Here is a 24,022-nt window from a genome sequence, read left to right on the forward strand (position 1 = left end):
CATTTCTTTATTCTTACCTATCCTGTACGTAAATCGATGTAGGGGTAGTTCCTTTTCACGCACATCGTCAACGTTCATGCCCCGAGAAAAGCGGTAGTGACTGGATAGAGCTGATCCAGCCGACTGTGACAACATCTGACATAACATAATTTTTTAGCGCGGTGGTACGGCACGGAGAGACACCATAGGACGGTGCTAAATTTCACTCGGTGTATTATTTTAGTAAAGAGATAAAATTATATGCTCTCGGTGGACGCAGTATTTTCTTATAGAGATTTCTTTTCACAGGAAACACATTTTGAGAGCCTTGCAGGAATATGAAATTGTGGAGAGCTAGCGCCTTCATGTCGACGTGCTCTGCGTTGCATCGTAGCGCTATGCTTTTCTGGAAGTATGAACCAAAGCCACGCCAGATGCTTTACATTGCCATCGTTTGCAGACGCACTCACGCACACACGCACGCACGCACACACGAGCGCACGCACGCACGCGCACACACGAGCGCACGCACGCAGACGCACACATACGCACAAAAAAATGCAGATAAGAGGAGTAAAAACCGCACTTAGGCCCCACAAAGCGAGCAGGGCGCAATTATAGGGAGAGGGGATCAAGTAGGTTGTGCCCTCGACCGCTTTGAAACTTCCAGGTGCACTTTTGTCAAAGTCACTGCGGTTGTGAGATCCCTTTCCCTCTCTATGGGTGTCGTCAGCGCTCGCGTTAGCCAATGAGAATTGCGATGCGCCTGTGAGTCGAAGCGACCTGAACACCTGTGTTACTACCAAAATTGGTACGGCCTCCATCTCTTCTTCTCGAAGGCATGCTCACTTTCAGAGTGAGTGAGGAGAGAGAGAGAGCGAAAAAGAGAGAGAAAATGCTTTATTTTAGGTCGAACTAAACCTTGGAGACAGACGCGCTGACATTGGAGAGAGGGGACAGGGTGAGAAGCGTTTTCCTTAGTTCAACCTTGATCGGGTTCCATGCAGTATATTTCTTTTCGCAGTGTCCGCTCATCGACATCGTCCAGCGTGCGCGTCATCTTTCCCGAACGCAATATATTAGCGTTTTTGCCCCGACGTCAGACTCAGTGCAACAGGGTGATTGCAAGCCTCCACACGGTTTCTGCTTTCGGGACGCTGCGTGCATCATCTGAGACAACAGGAAACAGAGCAGTCCTGCAAATGCAGTTGTAGTTTTTGCACGCTCAACGCTCTTGAGTAGAATATTTCAGAACTAGGACTCAGGAGGGAAGGTACGTCACCCAAGAATCCACCCCGTGTTGTTTTTTAATGCTGATTTCGTGAAAAGGTGAATTTTGTCTTCAACTGGCTGGCTTAAGGACTGAAGGGCTTCGACTTCGTTTACAAAACAGGATCCAAGGCGAAGTGTGAGCCGTTACTCGTTTCGTAAGTGCTGTGCTGCCGAGACGTTTTTCGGCACTTTTTTGAAACAAATCACTGGAAACAAAGACGGTTAAGTGGCCACCCTCGTCCGCTACGCTTACTCAGAGGGACTTAAAGCCATAAAACGGTTTTCACGAAGCTTAGCCAGGAGATCTTTGGCCCCGAAAGACTCCTCCTGATCCCGGTAATCTGCACCCTGATAAAGTGAAGTCTTCTACTCAGTCAGCAGGGTGGCCAGATTTGTGTACCAGTGACATTGAAAGGCGAGTACTGCAGCTGTCAAAAAGATTCACCAGGTGGTCATCCGCTGAAGAACACTGAGCTGTTTTCGAAAGCCAACTGTTAGAGGAAGCGAGGACGTCGACTGAAAGGCTGAGAATGGAGCAGTTGAATTAGGACTTCTCTCACATACAGATTCTAGGAGAACAGCTGCCCTCAAGCAAAGTACGGCGCAACACTCGGTAGTCTGACAGCATGGATGTGTGTGCCGTCATTGGAGAGTACGGCAAGTTCCAGAGGGGCGTCTTCTGGTTCGGCTTGATTAGAGGTACGCCCATGGGCCTCCACCTCATAGTGGCTAGTTTCTTCCTGCCCGAGATCAGCTACTGGTGTTCGCCCCCATCCGAGGTCTTGGCTAGCAACAGGACGCTGGACTCCTGGAAGGCCCTGACCCTGGCGCACAATGATTCGCTCTTGGAGAGTGATGGTATCGGACGCAGCGACTGCTTCGTACATCCGTCGAAGGTCATTGGCGAGGATGCGGTGCTAACCGAAGGCGCTCCTGTCTCGTGCGCCGAGTGGGACTATGGGAGCAGTTTCTCTGGACACTCTCTTGTCCAGGAGGTGAGTACGGTTGCTTTTATGTTTGCTCCACAGCGACGTAAAGCGAATATGAGGCTTTGTGCAAGGAATAACACACATGATCTATTTCACTTATACAGGGAAGTTTAACCTCCTTATTAAAGCTAAGAAGATGGGAAATATACATACTACCATTGGGGGAGTTGTTTCTTTACCGCGGAGATGGCCTTGTGTTTTGAGCACCCGCCTCGCATGCGGGAGGTACGGGGTTCGATACCTAGTTTTGCCAGGTACCCACCGGTGATACAAGAGGAAGAAGCTTTCTCCTGGCCTAGTGCTCGGTCTACCTGGGGTGAATTGCTTGAAAAATTGGTCTTTGACTTGTTCAGACGAAAATACCTTGTGCCATGGAGCTCTTTGGCCAAAGCTGCCCTGCGCCACAAAAGAAAAATCATCGTCATAATCAGTGGTCGTTTTGCTGTCTGGCTAACCGGTTAATTTTTGGGACAGTGTGAGATAAGCTTTTTCTTACAATATGCTCTGAGTAATCTTAATCCTGATGCGAGGATTAGGATTACGGCAGCAAGTACTCCACCCGTTCAGTCATCGACGATGTTAGTACAGTTGCTTTTACGAGCACAGCACAGCTGAGGAAGGCATAGTTTAAGGTTAAGAATAACGAGTAGACGTTGCTGCTCACTCTCGTGCAGAGAAGCAACATTGGCTCAAGGCAAGAAAAAAAGTCCAAAGAAACTGACTACTGGTCCTTTGTGAGACATTGGATCAAACGTGTTTTTGTTTTAAATATTATGAACAAACGAGATTAGGTAACGTGCCCCAGCATAGATGTGGAGTAGGAAAGCACTTCATTTCAGTGGACATTGGGAACCCTAGAAAGCAAACATTGTACGCTTGCCTCCTCTTATGGCTCATAGACGTTGAAAAGCGACGTTGAAGTCATGACCCAATATCGAGGATCCCGCAAATCAGATATTATTCTCCAGCAGAGAACAAATCTCTACATATTTAGGACAGGAGACCTACGCGGAAGGCTTTGCGTGGAAGTGACATCCGGCCGCTGAGGCCAAGACCACAGTTCGATAATTTCGGCGTAGCCGATGATGAAGTAGAACGCGGGCGTGGTTTTGCAGTATAAGTCCCTTCCCTCGGTTACTTGCATATTACATAAACTTTGAAAAACCTTCCTCTGTTTCGCTGCCTTCTTCCAGGACTGGCAAGCACCGTCTTTAGGTTTAGCCAGCTAACAATCTCCTTGTGCGATTATAGCATGTCCGTGGAAACCAAAATCTTGATGAAGCCAGCTCTTCAGGAACTTGTGACAATCTAGTGACGAATGAGCAGGGGCGTTGCTATTTTAATGCTGTATAGCGCGAGGGAATTAATCATTTCTGGCCACGTGATTCAGGTGGGCAGGAGAATAAAGGACATCGGAGTAAACCCTCTAGTGGTGGCGGGATTGAGGCAATTAATTCCGTTCGCTCTAAAGGCGAAGGTCTACGTGCCTAACACGACGCCATGAACAGACTGCTGTGACACTGGAAATCTGTTCGCACAGCTGTTTCAGCCAGTGCATTCATTCTCTGGACGCTCGACTTGAGCCCTTTCATACGGCTCGTTTAATTTGACGTGTGTTCACTTTGCTTTGTCATCTGTGGATCAGAGTCGCGTCCACAAACCGGTTTATAACCCTAATTTTTCACGGCCGACAGCCCTGCTGTGGCACTTGTCACTGTGACGAACCATTATAACATCTGCTTTGCGAGTGTTCGGTGCACGGCGCTTAAAGGGGCCATGACACCAAGTTTTTGAACACAAATTTCTTATTGCACTTTATTCCAAATACGTCGAGTGACAGTTCCTCAAAATGTGAGTTCGTTCGGTGGGGCACTTTTTTAAATAAAATATTTTCACATCTTTTGTGAACAGCTTGCTGATTTGGCAACCTTTGACAGCTGATGTGTGGAGGGCGTACTGATTCCAAGTCATCTGCAGCACTTGTGCGTTCGCTGTGTTCAGGCGCTTGCACCGGCGCTGTGGACGGCGGCGGCTAGAAAATTATTTTTATTTTGAGAAATTTAACTCATTTTCTTTTTCTTCTACCCGGGAGCCTTCAGCAAATTACGTAAGCTTGTGAAAAGGGACACATCCCGCGCCTGCCTTTGCTGACGTGTGTTGCGAAGGCAGCGGCGGCGGCGGCGGCGTTGCCTACTGCCAATTTCTTGTCCGCTAGCCAATCAGTTCGCTAATTAAAAACTAAAATTAGCACAAGGTGTCCCTAGAATAAAATTTTGGGAACGAAAGGAGCAGAGAAAAACGGTAGAATACGACGGCTTCCTGGCTTCATGCGTGCTTGAGAAGCGGCGTGTGTGCGTGTTAGTTGAACATCCCATTCGGCTAATAATAATAATAATTGGTTTTTGGGGGAAAGGAAATGGCGCAGTATGTGTCTCATATATCGTTGGACACCTGAACCGCGCCGTAAGGGAAGGGATAAAGGAGGGAGTGAAAGAAGAAAGGAAGAAGAGGTGCCGTAGTCGAGGGCTCCGGAATAATTTCGACCACCTGGGGATCTTTAACGTGCACTGACATCGCACAGCACACGGGCGCCTTAGCGTTTTTCCTCCATAAAAACGCAGCCGCCGCGGTCGGGTTCGAACCCGGGAACTCCGGATCAGTAGTCGAGCGCCCTAACCACTGAGCCACCGCGGCGGGGCCCATTCGGCTGGTCGAATCCTTTTTGCGCAACCGAACGGGACTCGAGTACTTACGCCCTGGCACCGACCAACAGCCTCCACCGTTTTAATTTCGCCCCGCCCACAGCCGTCGCCTCCCGAGGCAATGGGACCTGCAGCATTCTCGCACAAAAATTTTTAATATTTAAATATTGTAAGTGTACTGTTACGTAAATATTGATGTTAATCATCCATTATTCCAATTCGGAGCGAAATCTTTCTTTCAAAGGTTTTCCTTCGCTCGCATCTAGCAGTTAAGACTGGCATAGAAAACCAATGTAGAACGTTTCTGACGATAGCAGAAACGTTAATAGCAGAAAACTGGAAGCCTGCCGATGAGAGATCTGCGGAGGTATTGATTTTTTATAGTGAAATCTTAACATACATTATAAAGCTGCGTTCATGTACTCTTTCTCGTTGACAAATAATTTTGTTCAGAATTGTTGGGTACGCCTGCTATTTTTTTCTTCGGCTGCTGGCGAGGAATTATCCCGCGTAGTCCCCGAAAAAGGGCTTGAAGATAATAGCACAACATTTAGCATTAATGGCACGCGGGCCAGATTACTCCAGGAATACGCGGTTTATACGACGGCTCCGTCCAATGCAGAGCGCGCTATTGTTGCTGTGTACGCACGTACAAACTGCGGTTGCTCGTTTCCCATAAAACGCACGCTGAGGTCTCCTAATCTTAAATATCCTCCCTTATGACTAAAGACACCAAATTTTTGCTTGCGGGTTTACGTCTTTCAAACAATGCGTTGGACATTGGTATACATTGAGCATCCTGTGGCAATCGCATACGGCCCCTGATAATAATTGAATTTCTTCTTGACGTCATTTCGGTTTTGGTTGCATCAAACGAACGATGGCACTGACGTGTAGTTGAACTTTAGGTGAGGTGAGGCACGAGAAAAAGGCAATATAACTGCTGGTACGTCGTTTGTTGTAATTATAGCTCATGAAGCCGACTGGTTTAGGTGCTGTAGTGAGTTAAAACTGCGTGCCAGCGTTTTTACTTGAGTTTTTGCGTGCCTCACGTGACTTCAACCTCAACAACACGTCATAGACGCCGTTCGATTAATGAAACCGAAACAGCATGATAGAAAAAAAATCACAGCGTGCCGAACACCCCGCGGTGATAATGTATTCCAATATGGAACACACCATTTGAAAGAAGAAAACTCGCAATAAAAATTAGATGTCTAAGGCCCTTTGAGCACCAGTCGTAGCTATACTTGTTTGCACAGTACGGTAACTGCAAGAAGCGTCGATTTTGGGATCGACTGCCAGGGAAACGTTTAACAGTCGGGTGGACCACTTAGAATCTGCGCTTCCTGATTATTGTATCTGCTTTGTCCGATGCTAGAAATGCTTAAATTTAAACAATTTTATCCATAAGTGTGTTCGGCGGCCGTTTTCATGAATTAAAGCAGCCAGATTTGTTGTTCACATGCGGCGCCGACAGGTGCTGCCGGCTGCCTTTAGCATTGCTCGTCAGGCCATATATCTCTTACAAAAATGGTCTACAGACAGTCTACAGAGTTCTTACAGACTCTATTGCCTTCCTATCAATATTTGTGTTTGTCTGTTCATAGTCTATAGACTATCTTTAAACAGTCTATAAACTGTCTTTAGACAGTCTATAGACTCTCCTTAGACTTCTGTCTATAAGGTCCATATACTCTCTATAGACAAACCCCTGAGAACAGTCTATACGCAGCTCAAATCCTATGACAGTCCATAGACAATCTGTAGATTTATGGCCGCACATTTTTAGTAGACTTCTGTCTACAGACTGTCTATAGACAAAAGGTTACTAAAATGTATGGCCATATATCTATAGATTGTCTATAAACTGTCTATAGGATTTGTACTGCCTGTAAGCTGTTCTCTAGGGTTTGTCTATAGAGAGCCTATAGACCTTATAGACAGAAGGCTATGAACAGTCAGTCTATAGACTGAAGAAATTTTTGTAAGGACAGGAGACACCGCGACTTCCCAGCTATTGCACTTGCGTGCTGCGAAGTAACAATCATTGATCTTTAGGTCACTACTGCAAGAACGGCACCCGATAGGAATTCGCATTAGCACAAACTTGTGAATTCCCTCTCCGAAATCGCCGAAATCCAACACACGAATCCTGCGGACTAGCTATAGGCCCGCTCGTTGCGGAAGTGGGCGGCAGGCTGGCGTGGATTAAAATTTCCCGTTGCTGGTGGGTATTAAAGTGCGGACACATGAAATGCAGCAGCTCGTTTTTTTTTCTATATCAGATAAGATAGCGATCACCCCAACTATTCAGGCCGTCTGCTTATCGGGCGTGCAGTTTTCGCTCTGCCGTCGATTTGCCCGAGACAGATGGGGCGTCCGTTCGCCGACGGGCTTTGTCGCTTAGAAAAACCGTCACACTATGACAACACGCGGTCCTTAGTCGCACTGGCGTCGTCATCGTTCTTGTGCGACAGACCTGTGTGTCAGTGACAGCATCTGCCGACCAGCACACCGACCATCCGCATGGCATCTGCCAGATGTTACTGCTATAGCTTTTGCGCTCTAACATGTTCATCAGTCACTCGTATATGAACAGACTGAACGCTATTTCAATCGTCCACCATAGGGGACGAAGACTTGTTTTGACCTAGAAACCCGCACAGGAAACGACTCTGAGGCGTGCATGCCCTTGAGGCGTCACGTGAGAATTTCAATCAGGAGGTCGCTATCGAGAGGAAGAGTTTAATAATAATAATTATTGGTTTTTGGGGAAAGGAAATGGCACAGTACCTGCGTACTGTCTCATATATCGGCAGACACCTGAGCCGCGCCGTAAGGGAAGGGATAAAGGAGGGAATGAAAGAAGAAAGGAAGAAAGAGGTGCCGTAGTGGAGGGCTCCGGGATAATTTTGACCACCTGGTGTTCTTTAACGTGCACTGACATCGCACAGCACACGGGCGCCTTAGCGTTTTGCCTCCATTGAAACGCGGCCGCCGCGGTCGGGTTCGAACCCGGGAGCTCCGGATCGGTAGCCGAGCGCCGTACCCACTGAGCCCCGGCGGTGGGTTTTCCGGTCTGAGTTTCCATCGCGTTTTCTGGAATTACAGTGCGTCCAGGGCACCCAGGCTTGAGAATTGGAATCCAAGGTTATAGAGTTAGTTATTGAAGAGCAAAACTGCAATACGGACAACAACCATGTCATGGCTCCTTTAATGACAAGCTCTGCGCAGAGCTCCAGGGCACCTCGATCACCACCCATCTGCGTAAGATAAATTTGTTGCCAAATAGTTAGTCAGGCCCGAACGCTTCTTAAGCACAGTACCCGCTCTTGAGGAAGTCGGACTTGCAAGTGGAATCCGCCTTTTTCACGACGCGACTGCGCATGTGCCCATCCCCTGGCGGCGGTGTCGCGAAACGTATTGGAAGGGTCGCGCGCTCCACTCGAGACCGGCCGTGGAAGTGTAAACAAACCGGCTTCTTACGCGGGGCGCGTTGCTGCAGCCGTCGGGCGTTCAGCGCGACGCATTTGGCGATGCATAGGACATGTGTTACATACGGCTGTAATGCCCAATATGTAAAGGGAAGCAAACTCACTCCGATTTTTTCCCTTCCCGGCACAGCCTTCGACGCGAAGCGTGGATAAAAGCAGTTCGCCGGCTCGACGATCGTGGCTGCCCTTGGGCACCGTCAAGCACGTCAAGACTGTGCGGGAATCACTTTGTGACAGATACGGACGAGGTGCAGTGTTTAAATGCGTGTGCAGTCTATCACGAAGTGTTTTATTGATGGGCAGGAAGGCAACGAATGTCACCGCAAACACCCACAGTTCGTTCCAACGTTTTTGCTTCCTCAAGCAAGAAGGCCAAATGGGCAAGTGCTGTGAGCCGCTTTCACGCGCGATGGAGCGGGCAACGAAAAAGAAGCTACGAGAGCATTCACGCATGGTGCTAAAATTTTGTCATAATCTCCTATGGATATTTTCTTGTTTATGCCACTACACCGTGACCAATCCCCCGGTGTGGGTATGTGCCATGTATTAAGAGGCAGAAGAAGAAGAAGGTGCGTTATGCGTGTGTTTGAATCATATCCATGATGAAGAGCTCTGCGTGGTATCACCGGAGTGGATCAATGTGCGCCTCTCGCGCTCGTCTTTCTGGACGCGCATGCTTGTTTAACCTATGCAGCGGTGTGCTGTGGGAAAATACAGTGAACTGCTAGCAGAGCTGCTTTGTTGCGAGTACGTTTGTGCTTTTATAGCTCGTGTAGCTATTCTGCAGAGCTTGAGCACAACGATTGCTTGTGAAAACTGTTGTCCCCAGTCGTTTTCTGTACTACGGCGTGCACGATGTAGTATCCACATTTCATGAATGGCAAGCATATACAGCGGAAAACGCCAACCTCACTGATCGGAGATATTTCATTGAACATTATGTTCCGAATGTAGCCTTCATCTCTGAAGCGGCAGCCCTTGCTCAGCTGGTGTTCGTATCGCATGCCGGATGATCGGAGATACTGAAGAATTTGCACTTCGGTGGGCACTGCAGCCTGCCTCGGACTTCGCACCCAGCCATCAGTCAAACCTAGAAATCCTCCAGATACCAGGTGCTGCCCAGGACACGCCATCGTCGACAGATTCCAATAAAACGTGCTCCGGAGCGTCACTCAGTCCGGCCGGGTTGGGCGCGCAGTACCTTACCAGTAAGCTTCCAGCGTTGTACGCGAGGTGGCAGCACAGGAAAATGAAAAAGGCGGATTATGACTTTGCAGCAAGTGCGTCTTTAACAGGTGTCCTTTGTTCTGGCCACATTCTTCTTTTTCATCTCTACCTTTTAATTTCCCTCCTGCCTTTTACCAATGCAAGGCAGCCAACCAGAACACCTTTTTGGTTACCTCCACTACCCTTCCTCTGTCTCTTGACGCAATTACCTCTTTGAAATAGTACCATGAGGGGAGCTTTCAATGGGCAAAAATGAAATAGTTATCGCTTCGGAATTGTGCAGAGACTTTGAGAAATGCGTACAGACCGTCAGCAAGGAGTGCGTACCGGCGTTACAGATAGCGGCAACAATTGTGTGATACAGTAGGGAGTACCGTGAAAGGCCGTTGACATGCTTAATAGGATTATCGCCACCTGTTCCAACTACAACGGCTCAAATAGCCCTCTGTACCAGAAAGTGGCACCCGTGGTGTCGTACGAGGTACGAGGTATTGTTCGCACGAGATATTCATGAATACCTAGTGCGAGCAATCTTTAGATGCCTTTGACGCTATTTCGAAGAGTGTAGCCGTAGCCAGAACCAAGACGGCGAGTTAGTTCTCACACCTGCGTGACAATACGAGAGGCTAGACTATCAGTCTTGAACCGGGTCATTTATAACGCGCATTTATCCAAGCATGAAAACCGAGCACTATGTTTACCTGCGTGTGGATCGATGCTTTATCAATGCGAGTCTTGTGGAGATGTTTGTCAGGTGGAAATGTGGGTTGTAACGCCCTAATCAGCGAAGAATCGTGCGCGGCGCCGCACTGCTCTGGCAACACATGAAAAAAAAAAACTCTTGACGGCTTAATAATCAGAAGTCGAGGGAAGAAAAGTAGCTGTGATTCAACTACTGTTCAGACTGGTTAGAGAGCGAAAGCTGTGGTGTATCGGCCAACTACAAGCGGCTTAGCGTTTGTAAAGTTGAGTGCGTTCCGGACAACTGCCAGCACCGGAGCATCGGACACCTACAGCATAATCTTATTCCGTTTTTATATTAATTCCGTTCAATTCAAGGTCATATCTGCGCCGTTCAAGGTCATTCGTGCCGACACAGCGAAATCGGCGCCGGTAGGCTAGTAAAGCTCTCGCTTTAGAAAGATAACGTCACTTTGCCTGTTATGATCGCCCACAAGTGACGACGCGCAGAGGCAAACAAAAAACCACCGTCGGTTGCGGAATTTCTAGAACGCTAGTAAAACGATGTCCTCCGCATCTGCAGAACAGTGTGAATCAGAAAGAGGCTAAGATTGAGGCTGAAGATAAAACTGCCTAGGAAAACAGAGGAACAGCTGCAAGTTAGATAACGAAGAATGAAGAAATAGTTGGCTAGTGGCACACAAGGATATTTTCTAGGGCTAATTTCGTAGCACACGCAAGAAAGACGGACAGCAGCAAGTTGAGCCAACACAGTGCACGAGCAAACAGGAACGCTGGACGGACAGAGACTTGACTAGCGCAGTTACATTTTTATTTGCCCACAGTTTTGCTTGCCCGGGTATATGACCCACCAAGAGGACAGCGCGTCGGACGCAGAGCGTGCAGAGGAAAACAGAACAGCTCGATGAGAAGAGCAAAGAAATGACTAGCGTGGTTCTTTGTTTACCAGGATTTATAAATAACAAAGAAGGAACTGGTGGAAGGAACTACTTAGACAATACTAACGACGCCGTCTGCCCGGATACCCGGTGTTTTTTTTCTTTTGAAGGTCAAAAATAAAAAAAAAAGGTCTTTGAGTTAAAGAGAAGCTTTTTGCGGCACAGTAATAGCAATGTTGGCGGACTTAAAAAAAAGGCGAATCCAGCTTACCAGTAAGTTACTAATTAAATTCTAATAATAAGCTTTCTAGCTATTATCGATAGGCCCCTGAATGTAATCAGAGATTTGCAGCCGACCGTTAGTAATAGTCATATCATTTTTAAGAATTTCGAAAGCTCGATTATTACCCTCGGCGCTGTGGCTCAACAAACTCGGCCCATTTCTTGCGCCAATCGAAAACAGCGCGCTTGCGGGAGGGCGCAAACCGACGCCCATCAAATCGCGACACTCCGTAACACACGTGCCACGTGACAATCTCAGCCTGCAGTGGTGCAGCGGTTAAGCGATGCGCCACTGCTCTGTAATGGCAGGTGTTGCCACCGGTGTAGCTTGTGAGACCAATGTTGCTCTTCCCATGGAACCTGTGACGTTACCTGTCATTCATTTCACTGCCACCTGTCACGGTGGCCAGTTTGCTCACAGTTCGGTGGACAGGTTGTGACGACGCCACAAGGTCACGTGAGCTATAGGTGGCCTACCTATGTTGGCTCTCCAAGGATTTGTAGCCGCCGCGGTGGCTGAGTGGTTATGGCGCTCGGCTGCTGGCCCGAAAGACGCGGGTTCGATCCCGGCCGTGATGGTCGAATTTCGATGGAGGCGAAATTCTAGAGGCCCGTGTGCTGTGCGATGTCAGTGCACGTTAAAGAACCCCAGGTGGTCGAAATTTCCGGAGCCCTTCACTACGGCGTCCCTCATAGCCTGAGTTGCTTTGGCACGTTAAACCCCCCTAAACCAAACCAAACCAAACAAAAACCAAACCAAGGATTTGTATGCATAATGCAACAGCGCGAAGTTGAAGGGACGAACACTACATATCGCAAACTGGCCGTCGCATTAACGTCACACTACAGGAGCACCATGCAAGAGTAGGCCCATCGGCGGCGGCACGGCAACAGGCCGACTACTGGCCAGTGTCATGACTGTCCGCCTCGGCTGCGCGAAACTAGAATCTTGATAATGTTCCGGTCCCAAATTAGCCATGAAATTTTGGAATCTTACTGTACTAAGAAACCCGCCGCGGTGGCTCAGTGGTTAGGGCGCTCGACTACTGATCCGGAGTTCCCAGGTTCGAACCCGACCGCGGCGGCTGCGTTTTTATGGAGAAAAAACGCTAAGGCGCCCGTGTGCTGTGCGATGTCAGTGCACGTTAAAGATCCCCAGGTGGCCGAAATTATTCCGGAGCCCTCCACTACGGCACCTCTTCTTCCTTTCTTCTTTCACTCCCTCCTTTATCCCTTCCCTTACGGCGCGGTTCAGGTGTCCAACGATATATGAGACAGATACTGTGCCATTTTCTTTCCCCCAAAACCAATTATTATTACTAAGAAAGAATTTGGCCCATGCGTCTGAAAAACATCGGTTTCGCTCAATAAAAAAGAGTTCTCATATCTAAATCTGTGCCACACACGCCGGCATGACTGCGTTTTTTGATGGTTGTTTGTTATGATCCATAGCCTAGCAACAAAACAGGGTCAAAAAATAATAATTAATAAATAATAATAATTGGTTTTTTGGGGAAAGGAAATGGCGCAGTATCTGTTTCATATATTTTTGGACACCTGAACCGCGCCGTAAGGGAAGGGATAAAGGAGGGAGTGAAAGAAGAAAGGAAGAATAGGTGCCGTAGTGGAGGGCTCCGGAATAATTTCGACCGCCTGGGGACCTTTAACGTGCACTGACATCGCACAGCACACGGGCGCCTTAGCGTTTTTTCTACCGCGCCGTAAGGGAAGGGATAAGGGAGGGAGTGAAAGAAGAAAGGAAGAAGGAGGTGCCGTAGTGGAGGGCTCCGGAATAATTTCGACCACCTGGGGATCTTTAACGTGCACTGACATCGCACAGCACACGGGCGCCTTAGCGTTTTTCCTCCAGGGACAAACGCAAGTTTGTTGCTGCGCTATGGATCATAACGCATACCCACTAGCCCGAACCATCACCTTGTTAGGTTGTTTGTTAGTTTCCAGGTAATGTATAAACGTGAAGTCCCTCATAGCCTGAGTCGCCTTGGGACGTTGAAACACCGTAAAACCATAAACCACAAGTGTGACGTCTGTGAAGTAAAGCTAAGTTGAGGTTCCTCGCTTCGTCCTGTCTCTTTTTTCCTTCGTCCCTTGTTCACGCGGTGACAGTATGCATACCATCAACTAGCCCGCCTTTCCCTGTTATCTCTCCGGGGATTTGGTGCGAGAGCCCAACTTCACGGGGTCGAACCCAGACAAGAATCTTGCGGCTTGCATGATATTGAGGGTCCAGAAAAGAAATAAACATTGCCGTGACTGTTTCGAAGATCACCTTCCCTGGTCACTGAACGAGAGCACTATGCTATCGTCTCTTTTTTCTTTATTGCCTGATTAACCACATACACAGCACAGTGGGCACACCATCAGCACTGTGACGAGAACTAAAATTCGGTTTGAAATAAAAGCTTCAGTCTGTGTTTGGTTGAAGGCGCAGGATTATAATTCTCTCACATGAATAAGCTCTTCAACACCCGCTAGATTTTCAAGACGAAATTTTAGAGCCATAGGCCCTTATACTCTCTCTAAAGGGCTGTATTGTTGAACGTGCATCGAAAACAGCGTGCTCTACAGCCATTCTGCTTCTCTGTACGCATTGGAGGGGACGAAGTATTATGAGGTCGAAAGGAGTTTTATCATCAGTCTCTACCGGCAGGAACCGGATGCCACGTGCATTCAGGGGCAGTTCTCTTTAAAGCGACTGCTGAAGACGTCCCGTAATATATAGCATCCCTGCAGTACAGAAAAACATCTTGAACTGTTTCATCTGTTCCAGCAAGGGTTAAAAACTTTCTTTTTAAGCGGCACAGTGGGACCTTAGGTGTGAAGAAATGGCTGGGTTTGGAATGAGTTTTTGTATCCTGGGGCACACTATGCTATCGCCTCAGCCGATCACGCCTCACGTTAAACTGCAACATACAACCACCGTGCGCACCGCATATGGTCGCCTTCATCAACTTCCATGTGCGGCGCGAACAGATCAGATCGGCTTAACCTCGATCAGAAGCCTGGCACGCACGCACGCACGCACGCACGCACACACGCACGCACGCACGCACGCACACACAAACGCACGCACACACAAACGCACGCAAACACGCACGCACGCAAACACACACACACACACACACACACACACACACACACACACACACACACACACACACACACACACACACACACACACACACACACACACACACACACACACACACACACACACACACACACACACACACACACACACACACACACACACACACACACACACACACACACACACACACACACACACACACACACACACACACACACACACACACACACACACACACACACACACACACACACACACACACACACACACACACACACACACACACACACACACACACACACACACACACACACACACACACACACACACACACACACACACACACACACACACACACACACACACACACACACACACACACACACACACACACACACACACACACACACACACACACACACACACACACACACACACACACACACACACACACACACACACACACACACACACACACACACACACACACACACACACACACACACACACACACACACACACACACACACACACACACACACACACACACACACACACACACACGAAATAGGCAAGGGTAGGTGAATGGGGATTTAAGTGCTAGCGCACTATAAAGCTCAATTTAAAGGCTACACAGCTCAGTTTTGTCTGCAGGGATATGTGGTGCACAAGGACGGGACAGCGTTAGACAGAGAACTGGCAAGAAAGGGAAACTCAAAAGAAGAACACAGGGCTAGTCGGATCTTGCCTGTGTACTTCATCTAACTCCATCTATTTATTGCTTTTCAAAACGAGCCCCAGCTAAGTCTTCAAATGCAAGTGGGACGCTATGCTAAGGAGATGGCCACCGGCAGAGGTGCTGGCAAAACCAGCAGCCCAAAGAGGCCACTTACTAGGCGTCAAGTCCCCTGAAATGTCATTTTTAAATATTTTTCTCGTGTGTTGGACAGCACATTCTGTCCGTCCAGCTGCAATAGACCTTTCTAACGGATAACCCGAACCAGGGAGCAGATAGCCGGATTTTACCACCCAGCGTTGAGAGCAGAAGGCACCTCAATGTTGCCTATCACCGCTGGGTTGCTGCTGGTGCGAAGCGTGCTGTGCGTAATGCTTGTGTGTCCTGTTTCTGTGGCTACTTTTCGCGCTATTGCGGGATTGAGGATGTCTTTAAAGGGGGAGAGCTGCGCTGCATACAAATTAACAAAAAATAAAAATAGAAAAATCGCAGGAAAACGTCTGCTCGGATTTCAAAGTGTTCCACATAAGGAATGCGGCGGCGATGTGTGCTTATTTCTGAGTTTTTCAGAGGACTACTATTTGAAACAACGCTGCATTAGCGCACTTAATAGGAACTACTTTGTCCTAACAGATAGCGAAATCGTGCACGTACACTCGCTGCATTTTGTTGACGACGAACGGAGGGAATCGTGTACCGGTCGTCGTCATCATCATCATCATCAGCCTGACTACGCCCACTGCAGGGCAAAGGCATCTCCCATGTCTCTCCAATCAACCTTGCCCCGGTGCAGTGCCTTTAGCAGTACATCGTGCTGTACAAGTTTGTGGAGCATTGTTTAACAAAAGGTACACAGATTACAGCCGTTATTTTTTATTTTAAAACAGAACCATCGATTGCGTGAATTTCTTTGCTTTACATTTACGGGACAACTTCCGCACATAGGCCTGGGCGAACTCGCTTGGCGTTGGTGCCTCTTCCCAGCCGTCTGCGTTTGTTGGCAGTTACTGCAGTTGAGAAAGCCACTCATGACAACGCCGAGATTAGCCTTTAGTGGAAAATGAAAACGCGCTGCAAATGGCCTCAGTTCTATCATCTAGCTTTGATCTGCAAAATTAGTAGCATGAACTGGCCTTCTTAATTTAGCATTCACAACGTTTAACGCGACGGCATATGTACTGTGCCAACATGAACGACGTACTGTGAGGCCGGAATGAAACGCGAGCACACATGTGCCGTACTTTTGTACTCTGCAGCGAGATATTCCTTTATAACCGGTTCATGAATGTGCCTTTCGGTAGAACCTTCCCCACAAATATGAATCAGGCTATTTTTACATTGCAACTTAAAATACGTAGGTAAACATTTTTTTTTACTTACTAGCGCGGCTCGCGTTTTATCCCGGCCTGATTGTACATTTATTGTCTTAAAAAAATGAATGTCGTATATAAGAACTTTTATGTGCGATGCTTCAAAATTTACTCTTATATACTGCACAGGAGCCTGCTTCTTTATAGGAACAATGCACGACTACTATTTTCATTGGAATTGAAATTGTGGGGTTTAGCGTCCCGAAGCGACAAATGGTCTATGAGGCACGCATCGTTGCTAGCCTACAGCTGCATGTTGCATGCAAGCACAGTAAGTGAACTATAGCTGTCATACCAAAAATTTTTACTCATCACGCTCTGAAATCGTAGCACAGTTCTCGTAACTAGCAGTGACAAACACACAAGCTCTGTACATAGCAGCACTTCAGTGAAAGGACGTTGCTCCTCGTTGCAACACAAATATATCTGAGCCTCTAGAATTGTGCAAAGTTGTATGTTTAAGAATGGTAATGCAGAAGATTTGTGAATCTCTGGCACAGGCACGCCACATGTGTGTCGAGTCGATTCTATTTCAGATTGAAGAGACCGTATCTGTCTAGTCACACGTATGACGCATGTCTCGGGCTAGACCTTGCCGATGCAGCGTGTAAAAAAATAAATGAGGACAAAATTTTGCCCTGTAGTCCTTCGCGTAGACTTGTCGGTTGTCAAGTTTATCGTGTTTTATATGTTAGAGACAGATCCTGTGTTAATCGCGGTACCTGACACGTCCCTTGGGTTGCACAGCACCGAGACAGTAATTGCGGTTATTGCTCTCCTGTAGCCCTGTAGCCAGAGCTGTACATGTCTAAAGATTGAAAATGCAGCACAGTGGCGTAGCACAGGCTAATATGGCTGCTGTGTTGGTGAACAATTTACTATGGCAGTCAGTGGTTGCTTAGCGCTAAGCAGCAATGAGTTCGCTCTATTTCAGATGCCAGAAAAAGCACCTGCCTCTGGCCCCTTTTGCATAGCAGCAGCCTGCTGATAAACTAAGCAGATTAAAACAGCTTCTTAGCCCTTCCTTTACAGTTGTGAGGAGTTGCATGACGATGGGCCACGTTCTTTAGGTTATGAGATTAGAGTTGCTGTTTTTTTTTCTGTCTCTGAAATTGCCCAGATTGTGTTTCCGTGTCCAGCGAAGAATTTATTTATCAACCAATAATAGCCCTTTTATATGTAATACTAATCACAAATCACAGTACGTATCCTGCGTGTGAGCGGTTGTGTATGAGTATTGTGTATTGTGTATTGAGTATTGTGTATTGTGTGGGAAGGTTTATGTTGTACAGAAGGGAAGTGGTACCATTGTAAGTCTAAATGAGCATTTGGGGCCCCCGTCATCAGACCAACATTCGCACGTGGCGACACATTGCAGGAACTGCGAAGTAGGAAAAAAGAAAGATAAAAAAGAAGGCTGCTGCCTCCTATTTTCACATACCACACTGTGAGTATGTGCCACTCCACCTGAGCTCAACAACAACATACTAACATACTTTTCCGCCATCAGGTTAATGTAACACGAGAAATAAAAAGGCTTATTTTATAAAAAAAGAGGTCATAATTTCATCAGCCTGCTTTCTAACTGGCAGGTTCTGAATTTTCATGTCTTTGAAGATACATGAAATTTAATGTCAGTGTCAATGACTTGCTTTCAGATCCCGTAGAAGCTCTAGTTTTTTATTTATTTATTAATAAATCAAAGGCCCACAAATGGCACAACATGAGGGGTGGGGTAACTTATCATTTAATTAGGTAAGCGATGAATGGTTTCTGGCGTTGTTAGCTTTTTCTGGTTTAATATTGGTTCTGCTAGTCCTAATAAAATTAGTTGTGAGTGTACATGTCCTTTGTTCCTTATGTGGTTATTCCTTGTCTGTGTTGCAGTGCAGTAATGTTCATTCAATCATGAAATAACTGACACTTGCACTGCAATCGACAGCGTTTGTTCTCGATGTAATCGATAGTGTGATAATGATATCACAATTATCGTCATCATCAGTAAGGCTACATTTATTCAAGGAGAAATATCTTTCCCACCGGTTTCCAGCTCGCTGTATCCTGCACAAGACGCGGAGACCATATATTCCAAGAATTTTCGCACTCGCATTGCTGCTTCATACTATATCCTTGACCCAGTTAAGCATGACTTGCTTCGCAATTCACGCTATATACCCTGATTTATTTAATAAACGAAATGAGGCAGCAGTCATTTTATCTATAAAACTCACTGAGTGTCTAACTTCTTTTTTTCAGTATTTAATAGTGGCGCTGATTCGAGTGGGAAATAACCTGCGTTTTAATTTACGAGATAATTGCACTGAAAGTAGAACAGACACCCATGCGACCTGTGGGATACAAACCCACGCCCTCCGAGCATGAAGTAGCGGGATCGACTCCAAGTCGCGGCAGCAACATTTCGATGGAGGTGAAATGAAATGAAATGCCGTATGGTGTGCGATGTCAGTGAGAATTTATTTGCGCATGTAGCATGGACAGCTTTTCCGAATGATGCAAGGGTTCAAATCCATTTCTTTCACCGTATGATAGGGTGTAATAGCGATGAAAACACCCTATTGGATTTGCGCTATGGAAGGGTGTTTTGGCAGCATGAACACTTCCTGAAAGGGCGTTATGGCACTTGGAAGCCACATTTTACAAAGATGTGATGGTGTTAGTTATAGACATGCCAAAACACCCAATAAGGTGCTTTTCACTTTGGCGTGTACGAAGCCGGAATTGATACGGAGATCGCCACTACGGCGTCTCTTATAGCCCTATGTGGAGTTGGGGTAATAGTTTTGGAGCTACGTTAAAAGCGTTCTGACGAGTTGTTGCTTCGGAAATGAGACCGCAGTGTTACGTGGAGCTTTACTGGAGATACCTGCGACGAAAGGAAAAGAACGTGGCATGTCCGCAGGTGTAAAGACAAAGAATCTCATTCACAGCGTCGCATCCTCGATTCGCAGTGGGACCTGGTGTGCGAGCGTACTTGGATGCGGTCCCTGGTTCAGAGCAGCGTCATGACAGGGATGCTGTTGGGTTGCTTGGTGTGTTCTGCTCTCGGTGACAGGTAGGTATCATAAGAATCAATGCGCGTTTGGACAGGATAGATAGCAATCGTGAGCGTGAGATAACCTGCAGTGGTTTCATGCTTTTGTCTGACAGGTTCACTATCGCGCCGATACTTCATTTCACCTATTACTTCAATTAATAAACCTCATCAAAGGTTCAAATCAGCTCCTGCTATTGGGTAGTATAGTAAGAAACGAACCAACAAATAACACCAGTGTTTCAGAAGCCCCCTGATTTACTATCTTTGTCAGGTAAATAATTTATACTGATAAGTTCAAATTGTCGAAGAAAAGTTACGGGTATATTGATAATTAGTTAGGATGTCAAATATGAATTAAGTGACTTTGCAATTAGGCGCATAACTAGGTTATTCTTTATTAACATACAAGCAATGAGGAACATGTTTCGCAGCGAAGTGACAGTGGCTGGCTTGAGTTCAAACTTACTGAACCAGAAAATTTGGGCACCTATGAAATCAACGAGGATAGTTGACCACGTGAGCGTAATCTAAAAAAAGTCGACAAATGATCACTAGCGGCCAAACAGAATTGCTATTCCATGTAGATATAGCTTCCAAAAGGACAGAACAGCCGAATAGGTGCTGTGGGCAACAGAAAAATATCCTTTTGTTATTTTTTTTTCATTTCCTTGTCCACAACGCCGGTTCAGCTGGTTTCATTTACATAAAGCACCACAGTGAAGTGCTGTTCTAAGTCACTTTATTTTATGTTCAGTTGAGGAAGATGTTCACGAATTCAAATACTCGAAGAGAGAACGATGCCCGTTCAATTCCGCGCAGTGGATGAGGTTTGGGGAATTAACACTGCAGATTTCTTTTGTAACCATGTGATGACATTCAGGTGGACAGCAATGACTAATCACTCAATTAGAGGCAACCTTCTTAAGGTTGGTGCATTACCGTAAGTACAAAGTGACTGCTAGCGTTATTTGACCTCTATCCGGAAAAAAAATTGCCAAGAGAGGAAGAGGTAAGAGACCCGGGGACTCGCTTCCGTAGCATCAAATTTACGTGCAGAGATGGTAACTGGCATATCCTTCGCTTTTATGTGTCATTATAGATACTTAGTGGATCGCGTGCCGCTGCCGCTTACTGTTTAGCGCGCGCTTTCACTGCGCATGCGCAGTTCGCCCTGAGGGCGCCATCTGGCGGCGCGTGCCAGCAAGCTGCGAGCACGCCTGCCACGTCAGGACCAATCAGCGCCTGCGCACTAGCGGAGCGCGGTAAGCAGTAGCGGTACGCACTGTGCTAAATGTCTCAAATTTCTCGGGGGAGACGGTGACTGTGCATAAAAGGGTGGTGCACGGAAGTTTCCGATGTCAGAAGCCCCCTGTCTAACTCCCCACAATAAATGACCACAGGGTTTGGTCCGTTTTAAAAAGCACCGAGTTCAGAAACGCCAGAAATGACTTTTCGGCGTCCATTTCCCGGCACAAAATATGCTGAGTCAGTGTGGGGCCCGGTCGCTTGTGTAAAATATAACTCTCGCTCTTTTAAACAGTTTTAGAACACAATGCAAGCAGCCTGGCCAGATATTTTGTACCGCTTCAGCGACCCTTTAACCGTTTTCACACCAGCCTGTACACCGTTAACTTGTTGGTCAGTGGGGCTAGTTAAGAGCCTTTCTTTCACAATATTTTTCAGTTTATTAGGGCTCATGTTTGTGATTATGATGACGAATTGGTTTCATTAAAATGGTTGACAGGTGTTTTGAAACCGGGAACACTAGTCCTCGTTAAGGGGACTGAATACTGAATTTATGCGCCCAATTTTTTTCAGCACAACAAAAAGCAAGTTGCCTAAGGTGCTTGTTTCCGCAAAAGTCTTGTCGGAAACACTGTATACAATTTTTACCGAGAATTTTTAAACTAGTGCATGCGCTTGTTTTAATGCATGTCGAAGCTGTAAACGTAAAAAAAACCTGAAACAATCTCGTAAAAGTAAAAAAAAGTTTGTTGGTTTTACTTTTTGGACGGATGTTAGAATTTTATGGCCAGATATCAGGTCAATAAAAGTGCAGCAGTAACAGCGGGTGTCTATGTGGAGTGATAAAGAATACGTATGAGAAGTAGTCAGCAGTTCTTTTTAAGCAGGAAGTAAGGTGGAATAAAACTGCAAGCTCAACGAATGTATCAAATACTCCACTTCAATTTTAAAAGTTTTACTTCCTTTTTCTTAGGCATAGTCATGGCAGCTAAAGTTCAATAACTGTTTCACCTTTGAGCTACACCGTGTACTTCTATAGATACTCCTTTCAGCTTTTACTTCTTTTGTGAAAAAAGGCACCTTTACTTTAAATGCACGCGGAAAGCGTCATGCGAGGGGAAAATAAATCGTTAAAGAGCCGGATGAGTCACAGCCGCACTACTACACACCACGACCGCCTGGTCACGTCACTCGCAAAGTGGCCTCCGTATTTAAAAAACAAGAAACAAAACAAGTCTACACTTGTGCTTTGCTCTTCAGCAGTCCTTTTATTTATCTACCGGGTGTTTCAGGAAAGACTTTCAGTAATATCAAAAACAGGATTTCTGAGATAAATATACGAATTTTGTGGCATGGTTTTACCATGGTTGGCGGACACCAGAAAACTTGCGAATTATCTTAACTACTAAGCTGGTTAGCTGATTTCTAATGATAAACTTTTTCACTCTTAGAGTTAGGTCCCTGTTTGCAATTGCAAATTTGTAGCCGGCCGTTAATGAGTTTCATATCAGTTTCTAGAATTTCGAAAACACTGGCGCTGTGGCACAACAAATTTTTGGCTATTTCGACAATTTGCGTGCACTGAAGGGGTTGCTTTGCTTGCATGCTCTTCTAATGCGTTGTTAAATAGTGAACATTCAGTAGTCACCCATGTATTCAATAGTTGTAGTTGTGCCGGTTTGGATTCTATCTGATCAGGGGCCGTACTTTGTAATGCTGAGTTTCGTTTTTATTTCAATCGGTCGTGATGTATAAATCATGACGAAAGCCACAGGATATGATGAAACAAATGGCTGACTATAGGCACGGCCGGTCAGGTCGCTTCGCCGCCGCTAGCCGCAGTACCTCCGCCGCATCGAGTCCGACCCAGCCCGTGAAACTATGCTGCGCCATTTCGGTCGCACAGCAGCAGCGCAGTTTCTTTTCTACGAGGGGATTATAGGGCCCATAAACATTGTCAGGCATGTCAAACGCATCGCCGTGCTCTACCATTCGTCGACGTAGGCGCCGGTCTATTGTAGTACTACATGGGAGTGGGGAATTTTGGTTTAAGTAAGTGTCATGATGGGAGTGTTTCTACAACAATGGCCAGCGGGACACTATTTCACACGGGCTACTCCACTAGGAGCAGATACTAATAGAATACAACAAAATGAAATGAAAATGCAATGAAACGATACAAAATACGGTTCTACATAGCTTGTTCACCATGTATAGACCTCATGAATTGCGCTTCTTGACTGTTCCCTTTCCAGGATAGGCCGTCGTCCCCTGCTGGTCGGTTCATGCGCCATGACCACCGTGGCCGGCCTGGTGGCAGCCCTGGCGCCTTCGTTTGGCGTCTTCCTGGGCGCCCGCTTCATTCTGGGCATCTCGCTGGCCGTAACTCAGACCGCCGCCTTCTGCCTGCGTAAGAAGGGCTCGGCTTTTGCTTCCGGCGAACTGTGAACCGGCGCATCTTGTATAATCCGTCTCACTAAAACCGTGCAGTATGATTGCCGCAATGGAAGAAGTTAGGAGCGCTGGTGCGTAGTCATGGCCTAGAAATGATAAAAACACGAAGACGACCAAAAGGCAAAGACGACTCCTCCATGGAGACCACACAAGCGCTTGTGATGATGATGATGTCGTCACTGCTGGGGATTAGCCGGGTAGCACAAGGGATACGAACGCACTCATGGACAAAGAGAGGATTATTTGGATAATTTTGTGTCTTAGAATAGAATTTGCATAAAAAATGAAAAGAAAAACGAAAAACAAAAAGCAGTGAATTCTCATTCTAATAGAGGAATCGACCTTATGTAATTATATCGTCTTGTGCTCTTAGGATACGTACCTCATATACTTTTTTGGAGCTTTTTGACCATCAGTGCAGCTGCAGAGTTAATGCTAACTTATCTTCAGAGAGTCACGATTTTCGGCTTCAGTGTCGTGTGGTGGCAACTGCGCTATTTTATTTGACTGGATCATTTTTTC

General features: G+C 46.6%; 1 protein-coding gene across 1 annotated transcript in view; it reads left to right on the top strand.

Annotated features, from left to right (window-relative positions):
- The first annotated feature begins 900 nt into the window (after positions 1 to 900).
- LOC144101457 (solute carrier family 22 member 3-like) overlaps positions 901 to 24,022 on the top strand; it is a 37,276-nt gene continuing 14,154 nt past the window's right edge. The window contains exons 1-3 of the mRNA XM_077634637.1: positions 901 to 2,246; positions 19,716 to 19,819; positions 23,302 to 23,456. Of these exons, the coding sequence (XP_077490763.1) occupies positions 1,878 to 2,246; positions 19,716 to 19,819; positions 23,302 to 23,456 (628 nt within the window). The 5' untranslated portion in view covers positions 901 to 1,877. The remainder of the gene's footprint in view (positions 2,247 to 19,715; positions 19,820 to 23,301; positions 23,457 to 24,022) is intronic.

The sequence above is a fragment of the Amblyomma americanum genome, chromosome 8 (assembly GCF_052857255.1).
Source record: "Amblyomma americanum isolate KBUSLIRL-KWMA chromosome 8, ASM5285725v1, whole genome shotgun sequence".
NCBI classification, from domain to species: Eukaryota; Metazoa; Arthropoda; class Arachnida; order Ixodida; family Ixodidae; genus Amblyomma; species Amblyomma americanum.